Source organism: Chionomys nivalis, chromosome 17, assembly GCF_950005125.1.
Source record: "Chionomys nivalis chromosome 17, mChiNiv1.1, whole genome shotgun sequence".
Lineage (NCBI taxonomy): Eukaryota > Metazoa > Chordata > Mammalia > Rodentia > Cricetidae > Chionomys > Chionomys nivalis.
The window spans coordinates 11,298,441-11,315,656 of NC_080102.1; the positions used below are offsets into that span (position 1 = coordinate 11,298,441).

Below are 17,216 nucleotides of genomic sequence, written 5' to 3' on the forward strand. Positions count from 1 at the left end.
TAGGAAGACTGCCTGAGTCTAATCTAGACAATAATCAACCACAAAAGTTAGGAGGTTATTTTTTTTTTAATTCCATCCACTCCATATGTTTCAATTCACTGTGTAGAAGAATCACAACCTTAAGGTAGTGGTGGAAAAATGAGACAAGTAGAGAGGTGAACCTAGAAACTAAAGAGTCCACGATAATCATTTCATAATCATTTATTTTTTTAAAAGGAGGAACGCTGGCTTCTGACATTCATTTTTCAAAAGTACAAGTTGGTCTAGGAAAACAGATAAAATCTTCTATTCAAATGTTAAAAGAAACAGAAGTTTAAATTAATAAGTTCATATTATTAATGAATGAAACACCTATACTAATAAAAGCTATGAAACTACCATTTTCTATGTATATTTATCTTTAACCTATAGTAACTTGTATGGGTATATTTTCTGTTATGGGGAATAATTAACAAATTATACAGTTTTTGTTTTTTTATTGGTTTTTCGAAACAGGGTTTCACTGTAGTTTTACAGCCTGTCCTGGAACTAGCTCTTGTAGACCAGGCTGTCCTCGAACTCACAGAGACCCGCCTGCCTCTGCCTCCCAAGTGCTGGGATCAAAGGCGTGCTCAAATTATACAGTTTTAAAGCACATTTGCACTCAAGCTTCATTCATTTGTTGTGTAAAGACGTGTTATTAAGGAATTTCTTTAGGTAATACTCTATAAATTATTTAAGCTGCTCTATTGGGAATTTTATTATAACAATATCGAATATTCTACTAATTTTTCAAGATACAACACATATTAAGCTGTTGTTATAGAGAGAAACCTCATTGATCCAATAGAGGCAGAGGTCTCTTGTCTTCAAACTATTATTTCTGTTATTTGTAGTGCAAAAGGCAGCATGTGTTTCTGATACTATTTCAATAAATAAGTGTAAGCTACCTATAGACACCACATTTAATTTATCAAATGCTTAAGATCAAAGAATATCAGAATAAATATTTAAAAGACTAAAATCAAAACCAAAGAAAATTGATGGAATATGTAACCATGGTAATGTCCTATAAGGCTTAAGCAGTGCCTGGTGCATCAGGGAGAGTAAAACAGCTGACTTACTATACCTGGAGTCTACATTGTGTCCACTAGGAACACATAATATCATTTATTACTATTTAAGTTACATTGCTGTTAGTGCTTTATCATCTTACTAAATTTGTCCCGATGAGTTCTCCAAAGTAACACATTAAAAATTATAGCCTAGTCTTTCAAGATTATCCCTGCTAATAATATCAGTAGAAAAAAAATTCTATTAAGGTAAATTACACTTACAATAACAGACAAACTATGTATGAAAATGGATTTAAGGTGATAAAGGTCCCATTCCCAATATAGGATTTCTGCAAGATTTTGCAGCATTCTTTCTGTTGAAATGTGCCTTTAAATCCAAATATTGTATTTTCTGCAAAATACATTCTAGAAGTCATAAAGTTTTTCACCTTGATCATTGTGCTATAGGAATCTATTAGCTTTAATATCTATCTACTTAGAATCACATTATTTCATAGAAACATTGACATTCCTTTCTGATTTAAATCTCTTCATAAATTCTAAAGACATTTTTCTCAGAGCACCAAATGCAGTTGTGCATACAAAAATCATTTTATCCATCATGGGAGGCAGAGGTGGTCATTAAACATACCTTGGTAAGGAGCACTAAAACCACGGTAGCGGTGATTGCTGTCTGTAACAAAATGTAGTCTGAGCCAGTTTTTGTTGCTGATAATTGGTGGTGGTATATTCATTCCAGACAACCTGAATTATGAAAGACAACAACATAAAAATTTAAAAAGCTTTTCGGCAGTGAACATTCTAACTGACTTGGAACCAAAAAGTGTCTTCCTGCATAAAATAGAAGAAAACAGTGACTTTACAATGCCAACTTTTTAAGGAAATGCAAAAATATTTATGTATTATAAAATTGATCATAGTATAATTGTATAATTTTAACCATTATTTTTTGATCAGGTTTCATGTATTACTGAAATCTTCTATAAAATTTACAACTCTGTAAAACTAGTTTACACTGTTAATAGATTTACCACCGTGATAATAATAAAGGCATGGAGCATTTAATTGATGATAATACTCATGGCATTTCTGGATAATAATAAAGGCATGGGGCAGTTAATTGATGGCAATACTCATGGCATTTCTGTGCACAGAACAACTGACCTTGAAGTGTTCATTCTAGTTAATAAGCCCCCAAAGCAATCCCTAAACCTAGGGCTAAAGGATTCTTTCTGTAGAGAATTAGAAAGACTGCAAGAACCAGAGCATAAGAAAGTCTGTTGTGATATTGTATCTTCTATATATTGGAGGGAAGCTGCACCTGTGGAATCTCAATTAATAGTTACAGCTTATATTACTGTGATAAGAAATCATGACCTGAGGCAACTTTTGAGGAAAGGGTTCATTTCTCCTTGTATCACCCAAACAATTCATCATAAATTCAGGGAAGGAACTCAAGACAAGAACCTCATGGGAGGATATGAAACCTTTGAGGAGTCCTGCTTATTGGCTTGCTCTTCAGGTCTTGCTCAGTCTGTTTTCTTATACAAACCAGAACCATGAACCTAGGAATAATACCACCTCTGGTGAGCTGGACTTTCCCAATCAACCATTAATCAAGACACTAGACTAAAGACTTGCTTATATGCCAATCTTATAAAGGTGTATTCTCAGTTAAGGTTCCATCTTATCAGATATGTCTATATTTTTGCCCAGTTAACAGAAAATAAACAGTACACTCAACAAAGTGGCTGTCTAACCAAGATATGAACAAAAACAATAACAATTTACATAACAGCATGGTACAGGCAAATGTCACAGGCCCCATGCCTAAATAAACATCTACTGAAATTAATGACTACTGAAAGAAGCCCCTTTACCTGGAAGTAATGATCTAATGTTCTAATACCGACTGGTCAGTCTTAAAATCATATACTTAGAGGCAGTACTAAATAGACATGATTTTGCTTGTCTATCTATCTATCTATCTATCTATCTATCTATCTATCTATCTATCATCTATCTATCATCTATCATCTATCTATCTATTCAGGGGAGAATTCCTTCCGCCAACAGCCTTTGAAAAAGGGGGAGTTTCTGGGGAAACACCTTCAGTCAATGGCCTTTAAATTGCTGGTCACTTTGGGTGTTGTCTTGGGTTCTATATAAACATATGGAAAAATGAATGTGCACACCTCTTTGGCTGATGGATTCAGTTCCTATTCCCTGCTTGTGCAGAGGACTGTGGATCTGTGCGTCTATCCCTAAATAAAAAAAATCTTTATTATATTCCATTATGAGCTAGGTTGGGACTACTTTATTTTAATCACCAACATATCTATGTATCTATATCTTATATATAATATACAAGATATATATGCTACACACATATGTATATAGGCTACAAATCTATACCTCATATAACACATATTTGCATGTGTCACATATCTATATGTTATATATAACATGTGTGTATATAAGTTACACGTATATATCCTATATATAACATATATTTGTATATGTTGCATATCTATATCAATTTGTATCAGTAATATTCAAAGTAAAAGAGGCCATGAATGGGAGGGCATAGAAGGTATTATGAGAGGGGAGAATGAGAGAAAATGATGTAAATATAGCATATATATTAAAAATTCAAATGTTAATTTAACTTGATTTTAAAAAATAATTTTCAATTCCATGAAATCAGATATACTGACCTATCTGTATTTCATCCTCAGTACTCATAGATACAGTCAATACTAAAGAGATATTTTTCCTATTCTCCAATACTCTGAATCCTAACTGTTGCCATAGCTCTCCCACTCACCTACTTATCTCTCTTTCTCTCTTATTCTTTTACCTGCTTGACATCTTTTCTTCTTAGGCACTGAGATGAAATGCTTTCTTCAGATATATTCTATTCCCCATGACCTTGTTAAATTAATTGTCCTGTGTACGGTCTCAAGTGGCACTTCTCTGATTCATTCATTTATCTTATCTAAGGACACTTTAATGTAGTTCTTTTTAGGACTGAAATAAATATAATTCAACTTTATTTACCTACTCTTAATCATTGTCAGAGAAGCCAGCTTTAAAGTAGGAAGGTTATACTAGATGCTTAATCTCCTATGTCCTTAGAGTGTACCTTGTGTCCTTTCTTCTCGCATTTCTTACTTTATGTAGTTGTAAGCTTTTTATTTTTCCCAATATTATAGATTTTCTTGTATCATGTTAAATCCGTACTCTTAAGTACATTAATTGATTTGTACTATTGAAGTATTGGATTTAATCATAAAAAGTAAAAACTAACATTATTATAGTTTAAAGTTAATTTTAAGAATATATTTGTTTTTTTCAACAACACATTTTAATTCAAATTTTAGACAAGTATCAAATATTTTCAGCTTTTATTTTATTTGAAACACATCTAGAATGATATTTGCTTTCTAAGAATTTTATAATGTCTAACACGTATGTGGTCTGAGACCCAAAGTACCTGTAGAAACTGATGGCTAGTTGTTCTCTTACCTTTGTCTACATCACTAACTTTCCAAATGGTAGTCATTAACTAAGAAGTACTCATCAAGAGTTTTTAACTTGAGGATAACAAAAAACCTAATTGAATAAAGTTATAACCTATTATAAATGTCTCAAATTACGTTCTGAAATTTTGTAACAAAAGTGTCCTTAGAATTTGGGAAGACTTCTCAGTGTCTTTTTAAAAGGTGCCCTCATGTAACCATATACTTGTCTTATGGTTAGTTTCGTTTGATCTAAGAATTTGATAAACTTTACAACAAGTTATCTTTGTATGTGTGTGCTTTTTATTTATGAAAAGTAAATGTCATGTAGTGAAAAATACATTACAGAAAACTTCTAGAAATAATTAATAATGTTTATTATTCATATCTAGAAGGAGTTCATTGTATAGTCTTAAGAAGTGCTACACTCCTTATATAATTAAAGCAGAAAAGTTGCCAATGTTAGAATTTTGTATTTTCAGTTTCTCTTTGGAGAAAAAAAAAAGAGCTATTCACTTAATTCATGAACGGAATGATTCTTGAGAAACAAATACGAGTCATGAGCAAATGGTAGAGGTAGCCAGATTGTATAATTTGCATTTTCTGTAACAGATGTGCGAACTGGTTTGGTGGGATAGGTAATAGTCATCGTTTAGTTGAATGAATTTAGAACAACATAGGTAATTAAGGTAGAATTCTCAAAATGTTTGATAGGGGTGATTGCAGATGGAATTAACTGATCAATTAGGACAATGTCCTGTAAGTGTGGGTAGTGTGATCCCATAGGCTGGGAATGCACAGAAAATACAGGGGCAAATGAAGAGGCGGAAAGAACACCGGCATCTCTTACACTTTTCCTGGCCTGCTGTGATCCTCACATCGAGACACCACCTTGCCTTCCCTGCCATGAGTAATTGCATCCTCTAGAAATAATAAACAAAATAGAATTTTTATGTTTAATATGTTTCAAAGTAGGGGATCAACTATGATAAATAATACATTGTACAACCAAAATAGACTAAGCTAAATGCCAAACAGGCCATATGGTTTTAAGATGAAGATTAAGAAACTAAGAATATTTAGATATAATTAAAATTATTCAAAATCTAGATGTCAAGAGTATATATGAATAAAGGAAAGGTATTACTCAAGGTTTTTTTTTTTCCTTTACCTCTTCATCTCCTTCATCAATGACATCTCTGTGGTGTGTAACCCACCTGTTTCTCGACAGTAGTTTCTCACATACCGGTCATCCCGATGGTCAGTCATTTATGATCAGTCTTTCACACTTATTATGTTCATTTGCTTAGAACATCTGTATTCTAAATTAAATTTGAGAACCAGATCTACCAAATCTCATTTGTCCAACTCAGATGCCATCTTGTTTGAATTAGGGTCTCTTTTTGTTGCTCATTCCTGCATACCTTAAGATACTTGAAATTCTCCTAACATTGCCTCCTAATTTGACATACAAGGACTATGTCTAAAGATGTACCTATATTTATATGACTTCTGGGGAGCTGAACTTTGGTCCTCCCACTTGCATTGCAATTCCTTTCACACTGAGCCATAAAGAACACCCTTGGAGGTCTGACAACACTTTATCTTAAAATACAGAGCTGTACTCCAAAGAAAAAGAAGCGTGGTACTGATACAATAAGAAGGAAATTATAGTTGTTAATGTTTTATACATAATATGGGTGTGGTGGTTTCAAAGGCTAAAACCCACTATAAGTTCTCGCATTTGAATATGGTTCCCCGGTTAGTGGCTCTCCTTGGGGAGAGTTTTGTATCCTTGCTGGAGCAAGCAAATCACTGGCTCTGAGAGCTTAAATCTTCACCCAACTTCCAGTTAATTTTCTTCTTTTCATGTTTGTAGATGAGGATGATGTAACTTCTCAGTTTCTTGTTATGGGATTCATGCCTGCCAGCTGCCATGCCTTCCCACTTTGATGCATTATGCCTCTGGAACTGTGAACCCAAATAAACTATTCATTCTTCAATTAGACACTGACATAGAATTTTATCTCCATAATAGAAAAGTAATTGTTGCAATGGACATATTTAACTATCATAATGTAAGAATACTTAATATTGTTATAACCATGAAAATGAAATTATAATTAAAAATCTATTAACAAGCATGTACAGAAATAGATTTTTATTATCTTCCTTCCTTCCTTCCTTCCTTCCTTCCTTCCTTCCTTCCTTCCTTCCTTCCTTCTTTCCTTCCTTCTTTCCTGTCTGCCTTCCTTCTTTCCTTCCTGATTTCCTTCCTTTATTTTTATCTTGTCATTGCCCGTACTGACCCAGTTCTGTTATGCAGGTTAATAGAGTTCTCTACTTACTCTCATCCTCCTATCTCTTCTAAACAGATAAAAATTGAGAACATAACAAAACTGAGCTCATTTTATGGTGTTAGTATTACTCTGATACTAAAACCAAAATCAGCATAAAAGCCTTCATAATACAAAATGAACATAAAATCATTCGTGAACATTATGCATTGATATTGAAAATATTAATCACAAAACTCAAAAACTTAAATATAAAACTAGTTAATTATTTATAAGAGCTATAATATGGAAATTATAAAAAGGAGAAAAATGCCTGCTATAAAAAACTCCTTTTAAAAAAATGGAAGAAAAAGAAATTATCAATCTCCCAATATTGTATTACAATGATGTAAGTAGGCATGGCATCATAGGTCCAATTGACTACAGACAAATATACACCTGGAAAAGAATACATATAGATGCATATGCATTTGTGATTTGGGGACCCAAGCATCTGGATACACTTGTGATGGAATTTTCCTGACTGGATCATTTGTTGTGTGAAAACTCACCTTATATCTAGGCCACGCCTCCTGTTGCATTCTGTATAATTTGGAAGAAGGAAGCACTTATTCTTGACTTCACTATCCCTGGGAAGGTCCTTCCTTCAGTGGTATGAGAGCCTACATCTAGACTCAGAATATACTAAAGAGCTCCAGAGACATCCAATCCTGTGACTCCAATAGTTATTGAACTCTTAAACTTTCTAGCAAGAGACAACCATTGGTGGATACACAGGCCATATCATCGTATCATATAAGTTACTCTAATAAATCCCATATATATATATATATATATATATAATAAATTATGTCATTCTAGAAATCCTTGAATAACACAGTATTTCATATATAATTTTAAAATATGAGCAATTTATTTTATTTCTATGCATTTATAGTGTATATCACACTCAAATAAAATAAGAAGGCCATGGCAGCTCCTGGAGTCGTGGCCATCTATAGAAATACATTTCCTTCCATACCTCCACTCATCTATGTAAGCCTCTGGCACCAGATGATGTGGTAGTCCCCTCTATGTGCTGTGATTACCTCTTGATAGGGCAGAACTTAGGTAGGCGGGGAAAACTGGAGAGAATGCTGGGAGAAGAAGGCAGAGTTAGGGAGAAGCCATGGATCCATTGCAGGAACCGGACATGCTGGAACTGCCACGTGGTGATACACAGATTAATGGAGATGGGTTAAATTAAGATGTAAGAGATTAGCCAATAAGAAGCTAGAGCAAATGGGCCAAGCAGTGATTTAAGGTATACAGTTTCTGTGTGGTTATTTTCTGGTAAGCGGTCAGGAAGAACAAGCAGCCTCCTTCAACAACCAGCTATAACTCAGTTCAAATGCTGAAACCCTCCCAAGCCACAAATATATAATAAAGTAATGAAACCACGAATCAACTTAGAAGACTTTATTCAGTTTCAGAATACAGAATAAAACACATTTATCCCCACCACTAAAGTTCTATTGACATGCCCCAAATGAATTCAACTGTAAGGGTTTTATCTGCATTTTGATCATGTATAAATATTCATTGCTAAAATGTTGCAGAAGTAACTTCTTTCCTCATATTAGAAGATGGAAGACCCCAGCCTAGGCAAACAAATTCCTCTGTTCTCTGTGATTTCAGTTCTTATGCAATTTATTAATAACATTTCTTCAAGAAAATGTTATCTTGAGGTATAAGATATTTGAAGTCATGTTTTGTTCAATTTCAATGAATATTTTTCAATTGCAGTAGATGAATGATTTTTTCCCCACTGTGAAGAAAAGGGGCAAATGGGTAGTATTTTCTATTTCATTAATGGACCATTTAAATAGTTTAGGGCTTAGAGGAATTTTCAATTATCAATTAAGTGTGATATTTAATAATGATAATCAACTTGATGGGATTTAAGATCATCTTGGAATTAAATGTCTGAGTATATTTGGAGAAAAAAACATGCATACAACATTATTAAGTGGACAAAGATAGAAAAAAATCATACTTAGGTAAACTAAACCTAAGAAGACAAATATGTTATGTATTCAATTACATATGAATGTCAGTTATTAAGTTTTTAAGTTGTCAATAAGTAGGATACAGTCAAAATAACAACAGAGAACAGGTATACAATAAGGGACTGGAGAAAAGGAAGGATCTCCATAGGAGGAAGAGGAAATAGAAGAGAGAGTGTGTATAGACTGGGGGTGGAAGTTTGGAATGCGAATCTAACAGGACATTTGAGAGAGTGAGAATGGTAAGGGAGAAATTTGAGGAGGGAAAACTAAATTAAAGGACCTTTGAGGCATTGTATGGAAACCTAATCCAGTAGAAATTTCTGAAAATTTATACATATATGAAAGGAATATAAATGAAATTGGCAAGTAATGAAGAAAACAAAAGCCCAAACTAGCCAACTCTCATGATCAAATGGAACCTTCAGTGTCAGAAATCAGTCACATTGAATGCAGCTGTTGGCCAAAGGCGGCAAGCCCACATAACTCATTAAAGAGAAATGTCCAGCTAATTTCTATTTAGAGTCTTGAGTACTACTGACAATTGTTATAGTGCTGGGAGATACTCTGCTGCCAGCAGAGAAAGGTAAACATCAACACAGTTATGGAAGCTTTCATCTACCATGGTGACCTCCCTATAAGACACATTGGCACAATGTTGGTACAGTTTTCTTTTCCTGAAGTACCCAGTTGCTATCTGATTGGATTAAAGGTGTATTTCATGAGATAGAACTCATTTCCTACATTTCGTTGGCAGCCCAAAACATGAGCCTAGATAGTAGACCTAGGGAAAACTAAAAACTACTGTTCTGATAAAGGAATATAGCAATAAAATGACTCTTAATTGCATTCCATTATACTCTTGATTGGTGTCGTTCTCAGACTTTCTTCTTCAGTAGATGAGAACAAATGCAGAGATGCACAATTGGGCAATACAGTGAATGAGAGACACTGGGACACTCGATCTTAAATGGGATTTCTCCACCAAATCCTTCTCCTCAGGATTCAGGAAACTCTTCAGAATAGGGATCCAAAAGATCATAAAAACCAGGGAGGATGGAGGACACGAAGAAAATAACACCTCTTAACATGTCAGGATCAGCACACACATAAACTTATACCGAATGTGGCAGCATGTACAAGGCCTGCATGGGACTACCCAAATGGGATCCCAGCACTGAGATAAAAAGTAGACAAAAGTCATTATCCCTAATCCAAAGCTGTTTATCTCCAAGAGACCTACAGTGGATATACAAATCACAATTAGGAATCTCCATGCCTGCCAGTAAATGGATAAAACAAAGTGAACTTAATAGTAGTTTTGGGGGAATTTATGTCTCATGATGCTATTTCTGTGCAATTATTTTTAAAGTTCCTGATTGTTCTCTGATGAGAAAAAGAGTAAGAACGTGTGAGGATTTGGATGGGTGAGGAAGTGGGGGGATCTGGAAAGAGTTGAGGGAGGGAAAACCATACACATAATAAATTATATGAAAAATTTATTTTCAATAAGAAATCAACATATTTCAAATTGCAAACAACTGTAGAAAGTAAACCCATATACAGATGGCAATACATTTGTAAAGGTACTTGAGAAAATTTGCTATCTACAGAATTTAGATAGAATCATCAAATTGGTAAGAGAAAGGAATTAATTTAACCTGATAAAGGGCGCCCGAGGGAAAGGTATGGTTTGAATTCCCCTTAATTCTACAGAAAAAAAAAACAAACAAACATGTCAACCCTCAAGAGCTTTAGTCAACAGTGAGTTTAAAGATCTTGTTAGTGCACTAAAGCAGGGAGACTAGGTAAGAGGGATATTGAGTTAAAAGAAGGAATTGAAAGCGTCCCTACCCACAGAAGGCAAATTCACCAATTAGAAAAGCTCTATGAAGCTATCCACGTCAAGTACAACTGGCAATTGAATTAATCAAGATCTAAGGAAAGAAAATGAATATACAACTATTAATCATATTTCTACACACCAGTCAGGGAAAAGTAAAACTTTTAATAAGATACCACTTCTGAAAGTGCCATCAAATGGATTTTTAAAATATTAGATTGAAATCCATGTAAATTTTTATGTGCTCCAGACTTGAGAACTAAATATGATATCATTGATAACCTAGCAAATGTATATTTGTAATCATATCCGTTTACAGAAATACTTACGCAAAAATCCAGTTTGTTCCAAGAGATCCATATATTCAAGATAATACTTATAAGGGATGACACGCAACATTTCATGTAAATTGACATACATATTTGAAGTTTCATAGTGAAATATCAATTGATTTTATATTATCAGTCAAGATTCTTAAGGACAATATTGCTTTGGTGAACTGATGCTATCACAGTGAAAGGAGAGGAATAGAAACTCCAGACACAGCCATACCAACATCCATGTTTTTTATTTATTTTTTTTAAATTTTTTTAAAAGGAAAATAAACTATTGTTTTTTCATTTACATACCAATCCCAGGTTCACTCCCTCCCCTCCTCCCATGCACTCTAACAACCCCCACACCCCAATCCCCATCCACTCTTCAGAGAGTGTAAGGCATATTGCTTTGGGGAAGGTTCAAGGCCTTCCCTACTATATTTGATTGAGCAAGGTATCCATCCCAAGAGAATGGGTTCCTAAAAAGCCAGTACAAGCAGTTGGAATAAATCCTGGTGCCACTGCCAGTGGACCCGCAGTCTGCCCCAGTCATAAAACTGTCACCCACGTTCATAGGGTCTAGTTTGGACCCTTTCCCATCTGGCTGGTTTTGGTGAGCTCCCATTAGCTAAGGTAAACTGTTTCAAGGGGTGTGCTCATCATGGTCTTGAACGCTTTGCTCATATTCTCACTCCTCCCACTCTTCAACTGAACTTTAGGGGCTCAGCCCAGAGTTCCGCTGCATGTCTCTAACTCTGTTTTCACCAGTTGTTGATGAAAGTTCAAGATCCTCTTCAATCTGACTACAGGGCAAAGCCAGTTCAGCACCCTCTCCTCAATTATTGCTTAGGGTCTTAGCTGCAGTCATCCTTGTGAATTCCTGGGAACTTCTTTAGTGCCACGTGTCTTGTTAGCCCCATAATGGTTTCCTCAATCAAAATATTTCATGTCTTGCTTTTTTATCTGCCCTTCCTCCATCTTGACTATCCTGTTCCCCAAGTTCTCCTCCCACCTCACTTTCTCCCTACCTCTTCCCTTCCCATCCTCCCTTCTCCTTCTTACCCCCAGATGCATCTGGAAAGGCGAAATGGACAAGATTGCCAGACAAAACTGGGAACTTCAGCGTTTTCAATAAAATGCTCAAAGCAATTCAGATAAAAGGCAATGTCTGCTCACTAAACAGCACTAGGACACGTATACACAGCACGAATGAAAGAAACAAATGCTGACTACTTACACAAGAATTAATTAAAATGAATTGCACACTTTAATGTAGCAGAAAATGTTAATCTTCTAGGAGAAAATACAAGAGAAAATTGTGTACTGAGAGATAGGTCATTTGAAAAGAATCATCAAGTTTACATCAAGTGTAAAACTTTCTGCTGAAAGAAATGAATCAAGTCCATAATTTTGAAAGTGTACAACATGGAAACTTGGGGGTTACTGGAAGGGAGGAAATAGAAAGGGGAAACTAATGTAATCATACTTTATTTATAAATTAAAAACTATGGTTATAATCCAATATCCAAAATTTTCAAATTACCTTTATAGAGAGGCCTCTTCTGCAAGCATCTGGCTCAACTTCCTCTTAGCATTCTTTCTGTGAGAGGAGGAGCTCAGATATCCCACATATCTACATTTCCAAGATGTCGTTGTTAATTAGATTTAGAGTTATAAAATGATTTTATTTTCTTTTAAACAATTTTATTTCTTTATGCAAATTTTTTTGTGTCTAATTTTAAACTGAAAAGCTATTAATGTGACAAACTAAGAATGGATTCCTTGTGAGATTACATTTCAGCTAAGAGATCATTTGATTATTTGAGAATGGTTTAATGTAAGTTTTAAGACAGGAAGTATTTTAATTGCATTTTATAGTACGGTAGTATATGAAATCATGTGAATTAGAAATTTTTTTCTTACTTGATAGCATTTTAGAAATTCACGGTACTTAACTTTGTGAACTATTTTAATAATGTTTACCAAATGAAAACCAGAGTAAAATAAATTGAAGGCTATTAAGTTTCTGTTATTGTTTGTAATAAAGGGTCAAACATGTGTTCATAAATATGACTATAGCCAATTATAATACTCTTTATTATAAGCATTCACATTTACAATTATATATCCTAAATAACACCTCTACAAGGTTTTGTGATCTTTATGCTACTTTTATGTCTCTGAGCATTAACTCCAGGCGTTATGTTTCAAAAGCTTATTTGGGACTGAACATTCCATGGTAACTTATTTTTTGCATATTCACAAATTGTAGCTCTCTCTACCTCTGTGTAATAGAAGAGGAAGCTTAGCTTCATTGGTGATGTGTGAGAATTGCTCTTGTATGTATGTATGTATACAGATAGGTATTTAGGATACCTATAGATATTAAAGATATAATATATCTTTAATTTGAATGATGTAGGCTCACCGCTAGGGCTATGAGCTTGCCTGCCATTTGTGTTTGTTCTGACTACAGTACACGTCATGACCTACATCAAATTGATGAGTTTTAAGTCCAATTAGACAGACTTTGGTCAAATACATGGTAAAATTGTTGCCTTTATGAGTCATCTTAAAGGCCTGAAAGACCTCCTTCAATAGTTACAAGTTAAAGAAACTAAAGTTGTGACCTATGCAATTATCTGAGGTGTGGTGTGTGAACTGCTTCCAGAAGAACTGGTTATACAATGACTGTGAAAAGCAATTATTAGAGGGGTTATTTGTAGAGACAAATGTGCAGAATTGTAAGGACATTGCATGGTTATTATAATTACATGCTCCCTTAAGTGTTATGTTGGTATAGTTTGTGAGATAGAGCAGTTTGATTTGCATCCAGCAAAGATATGAACTAGGGTATTGGGTATAATAGGGTTGCTCTCAAGGGAAGGAACAAAGAGTGGTTATTTAAATAATGAGGTAGTTCTTTCTGCTGTAATTTAGGAATAGCATTAATAGTAGGGAAAATAGAGAAAAAGGTTGCTTTCTTTTTGAAATTTTATTGAGAGCCAGCAGAATGTGTGAAACAGGAAAGAATCAGAGACAAAGAATGATTACAAATCTTAGTTCTAAGAACTAAGAGCCCTTAACAGGGTTGGAGGAAGTACCAAAAGAGGTTATTGAGAAGAACAGCAAGAGGTTAGCTTTGGATTTTTTGAGGTTGGTGGGCTCAGGCCACACTGTAAAGCCATTAATTGTACACTGGATCTTAGTCGATCAGCGTGTACCCATAGCATTAAAAGGCACAATTTAAAATGTACTCATCAAGAGAAAAAGCACACAAGAAGATATGGAGATTTTTCTCTGTTTCTCCGTTAACCTCTCCAAAAGCCACCCCAAAGACTCTCTAAAAGAAGAGATAGAAGGACTTTGTAAACCTTTGTTCTTACAGTGGATTGTGTGGGTAAAAGCAATTGGAAAATGAGATGCTGGAATTCTCCCTTGTAACTCACCATGGTCTTGGGATGTCAGGGTGCTGCTACTATAATGGAGGTAATCCCTTAATTGTCTTACACATTTACCTTTCTGTTTGTTTGTTGAATGATAGCAAGACTTCCAAATCAGCTTATAATACAGAAGAGGTGTTGTGAAAGAAATGTTAGGATCAATATCTTTGAGGAGAATTTTGCTCAGTTCTAAATCTAACAGTTTGATGTTAGTGTTTTCACCAAACTTTGAAGGATAAATAAGTTGTATTACCCAGACAATAAGTTATTGGATCTCTTTATTTTCTACTTCTAATTTTTTCTGTTCTCTCCTTAAAATACCATTTTAATATTCTACATTAGTTCACTATGGCTTTCAAATGCTATTCATGCAAGTTAGGAAACAGCTTCCAATTGAGGAATCCAAAGATCTTCATTATACTCTCATTTCGCTTCTTATTTATGCTTGCATTTCTTATCTCTATTTGAGTTGTATAGGATGTAGGATCCCAGTTTTCTTTCTTTTCATATATCTGATCCTTCCTTAATACTTGTATTTTTTCTTATTTGTTTCCCTTTTATCATGTATCTGCCATTTGAAGCGTTTTTCTTGCATAAATGTATTGACAAATTGCTACTTAATCTTAAAGATTAGTTCAAATGTTTCTTGTCTGTGACACTATTTTTTTTTCTGGGTTTCACCTCACTCTGCACAGCATGTTTCCTAATATCTCATACTTTCCCATATCTTGAGGAAATAAATCCAGAAACAGATTTAGAAAATTCTAAACCTGTGTTAAATGAAAAGCTTAAAATATCACTTAGATCATCGGTTCAATTGTTTCTGTCACTTATGTGAATAGTTGCTATGGTATCCTAGTATAGATACTCAATTCTTCTTAACATAGCGTTTGCTGTACTTTCATAGTCTTGAATAACTTTTAAACACACATGTGTATGAATATGTATGCATCCTATGGACATTTAATTATATTCAAGTCCACAATATTTAAATTTAAATCATTTATCACCATCAAGTTCAAAGAAAACAAACATATATTTAATTTTAATTAAATTAAAAATGAATGAGGCACTAACAATTTACCAATATTAAAATCATGTGATATGTAATGAAGAACTGACCTGTTTAACAGAAGGAGCAATTAAAGTGATTTAGAGAATACATACCTCTGGCGACAGAAAATTATGACTATCTTTGTGATTCTCTTCATGTTAAAATGAATTATCAGCAGAAAATATTGAGAATGTTCTTTCAAATGGAAGGAAAGTAGAGGAAAATGCGTACATTTTTAATATCATCTTTTAATTTCAAATCCTGAAAACATGGTCAGGAGACAAAATATGGATTTGTGACCTTTTATGAATTTTAGCTTAAACATCTGGAAAAGTTTTAGATGCTAGTTCTTGCTTCTGCTTGCCTTTAATGACTGAGTGCTGCTTCCAATATTTAATAATAAAACTAATTTTGTCTTGAAGTAATTGCAAGAAAAGTATTTGTTGGGTCCTGGCAACTTTTGTTTCATTGAGATCATCTGAAATCATGCTTAGAAAACATTCCCAGAATTTACTTCTGATTCAATTACTTGTTTGGATCTAGTTGTCTCAGGCAAATCCTTACTGAGCCATGGGGAGTTAAGTTTATGAGAACTAAGTACACCTCCACAGAGAGCAACAACCATAGGGAAAGTCTCCACATACCTTAGAATTAAACTCAGTGTGTGGACAGGACTTCATGGAGTCACCTTTAACCCTCCAATGAACCTACCACCAAGTTAACTTAAGAAAAGGACTCTCCCCTAAAAAGTACCTAAATGAGGTATTTGAGTTCTTCCTAACTCAAGCTCTTCTTTCTCTTTTGTAGGATTAAGTCAATCCCAGGTGATCCTTTGTAAGACATCATGTGGCTTCTGGTTGACACATGTGTCAATTTATGTTGCAAATGAATACCAAGAACAAACTCACAGACCACTACATTTGATTGACTTGTTTCTGGCTTGGTCCTTATCACTAGCTTCTGTTGAAATATGCAGATGCTCTGACTTCTCACCTGGATTTATTGATGCAATAAATAATGCTCAAGATCCCAGAACCAGCAATGTGATGTATTATCTTCAGTCTCTCCCACATTTGGTACACATAACCTATCCAAAACTCAGGGTGTCACATGTGAAATTAGGGCTGGAAGTGGTGCATCGTCAATAGATTTGAGAGCATTTCTTTCTTGTCCTCTGTTTCTTTGTATTTCTTTCAGCAAACTGAGGCTTGATGAGTAAGTTAAATTAATTATTTTTAATCTCTGTAAAACTATTTTCTCCAAAAATATTATAATCTACTTAGAACAAGGGAATATGCAACAAGTAACATCTATAAGTCTCTAACTAACATTTGTCCTATCTGTTTATGAATCCCCACCCCCGCCTGAACTCTCCAAAAGTTTCATACTCTAAGAACAGCAAGAGTTCAGCTGTCGGAATGTAAGGAACTTGCAATTAATAAAGTGCACTCTTATCTTTCTCTGCTCCCCCCCAAAAATTGTGTGGTTTCTAATAGTCAATTCTTTTATACTAATATCAATAGTAAATTTATCCATTGCTCAGCACAGAACTGGTTTAGTGTAAAACCAAAATAGGATATGTGGAGGTACTTTAACATATACTCTGTCCTTTTTTAAATAAAATCATACTTGTTGATCTGT

At 34.3% G+C, this 17,216-nt stretch overlaps 1 protein-coding gene across 1 annotated transcript in view; it reads right to left on the minus strand.

Annotated features, from left to right (window-relative positions):
- Window positions 1-17,216, minus strand: part of Csmd3 (CUB and Sushi multiple domains 3) — a 916,841-nt gene that overhangs the window by 614,467 nt on the left and 285,158 nt on the right. The window contains exon 6 of the mRNA XM_057791849.1: window positions 1,687-1,799. Within this exon, the coding sequence (XP_057647832.1) occupies window positions 1,687-1,799 (113 nt within the window). The remainder of the gene's footprint in view (window positions 1-1,686; window positions 1,800-17,216) is intronic.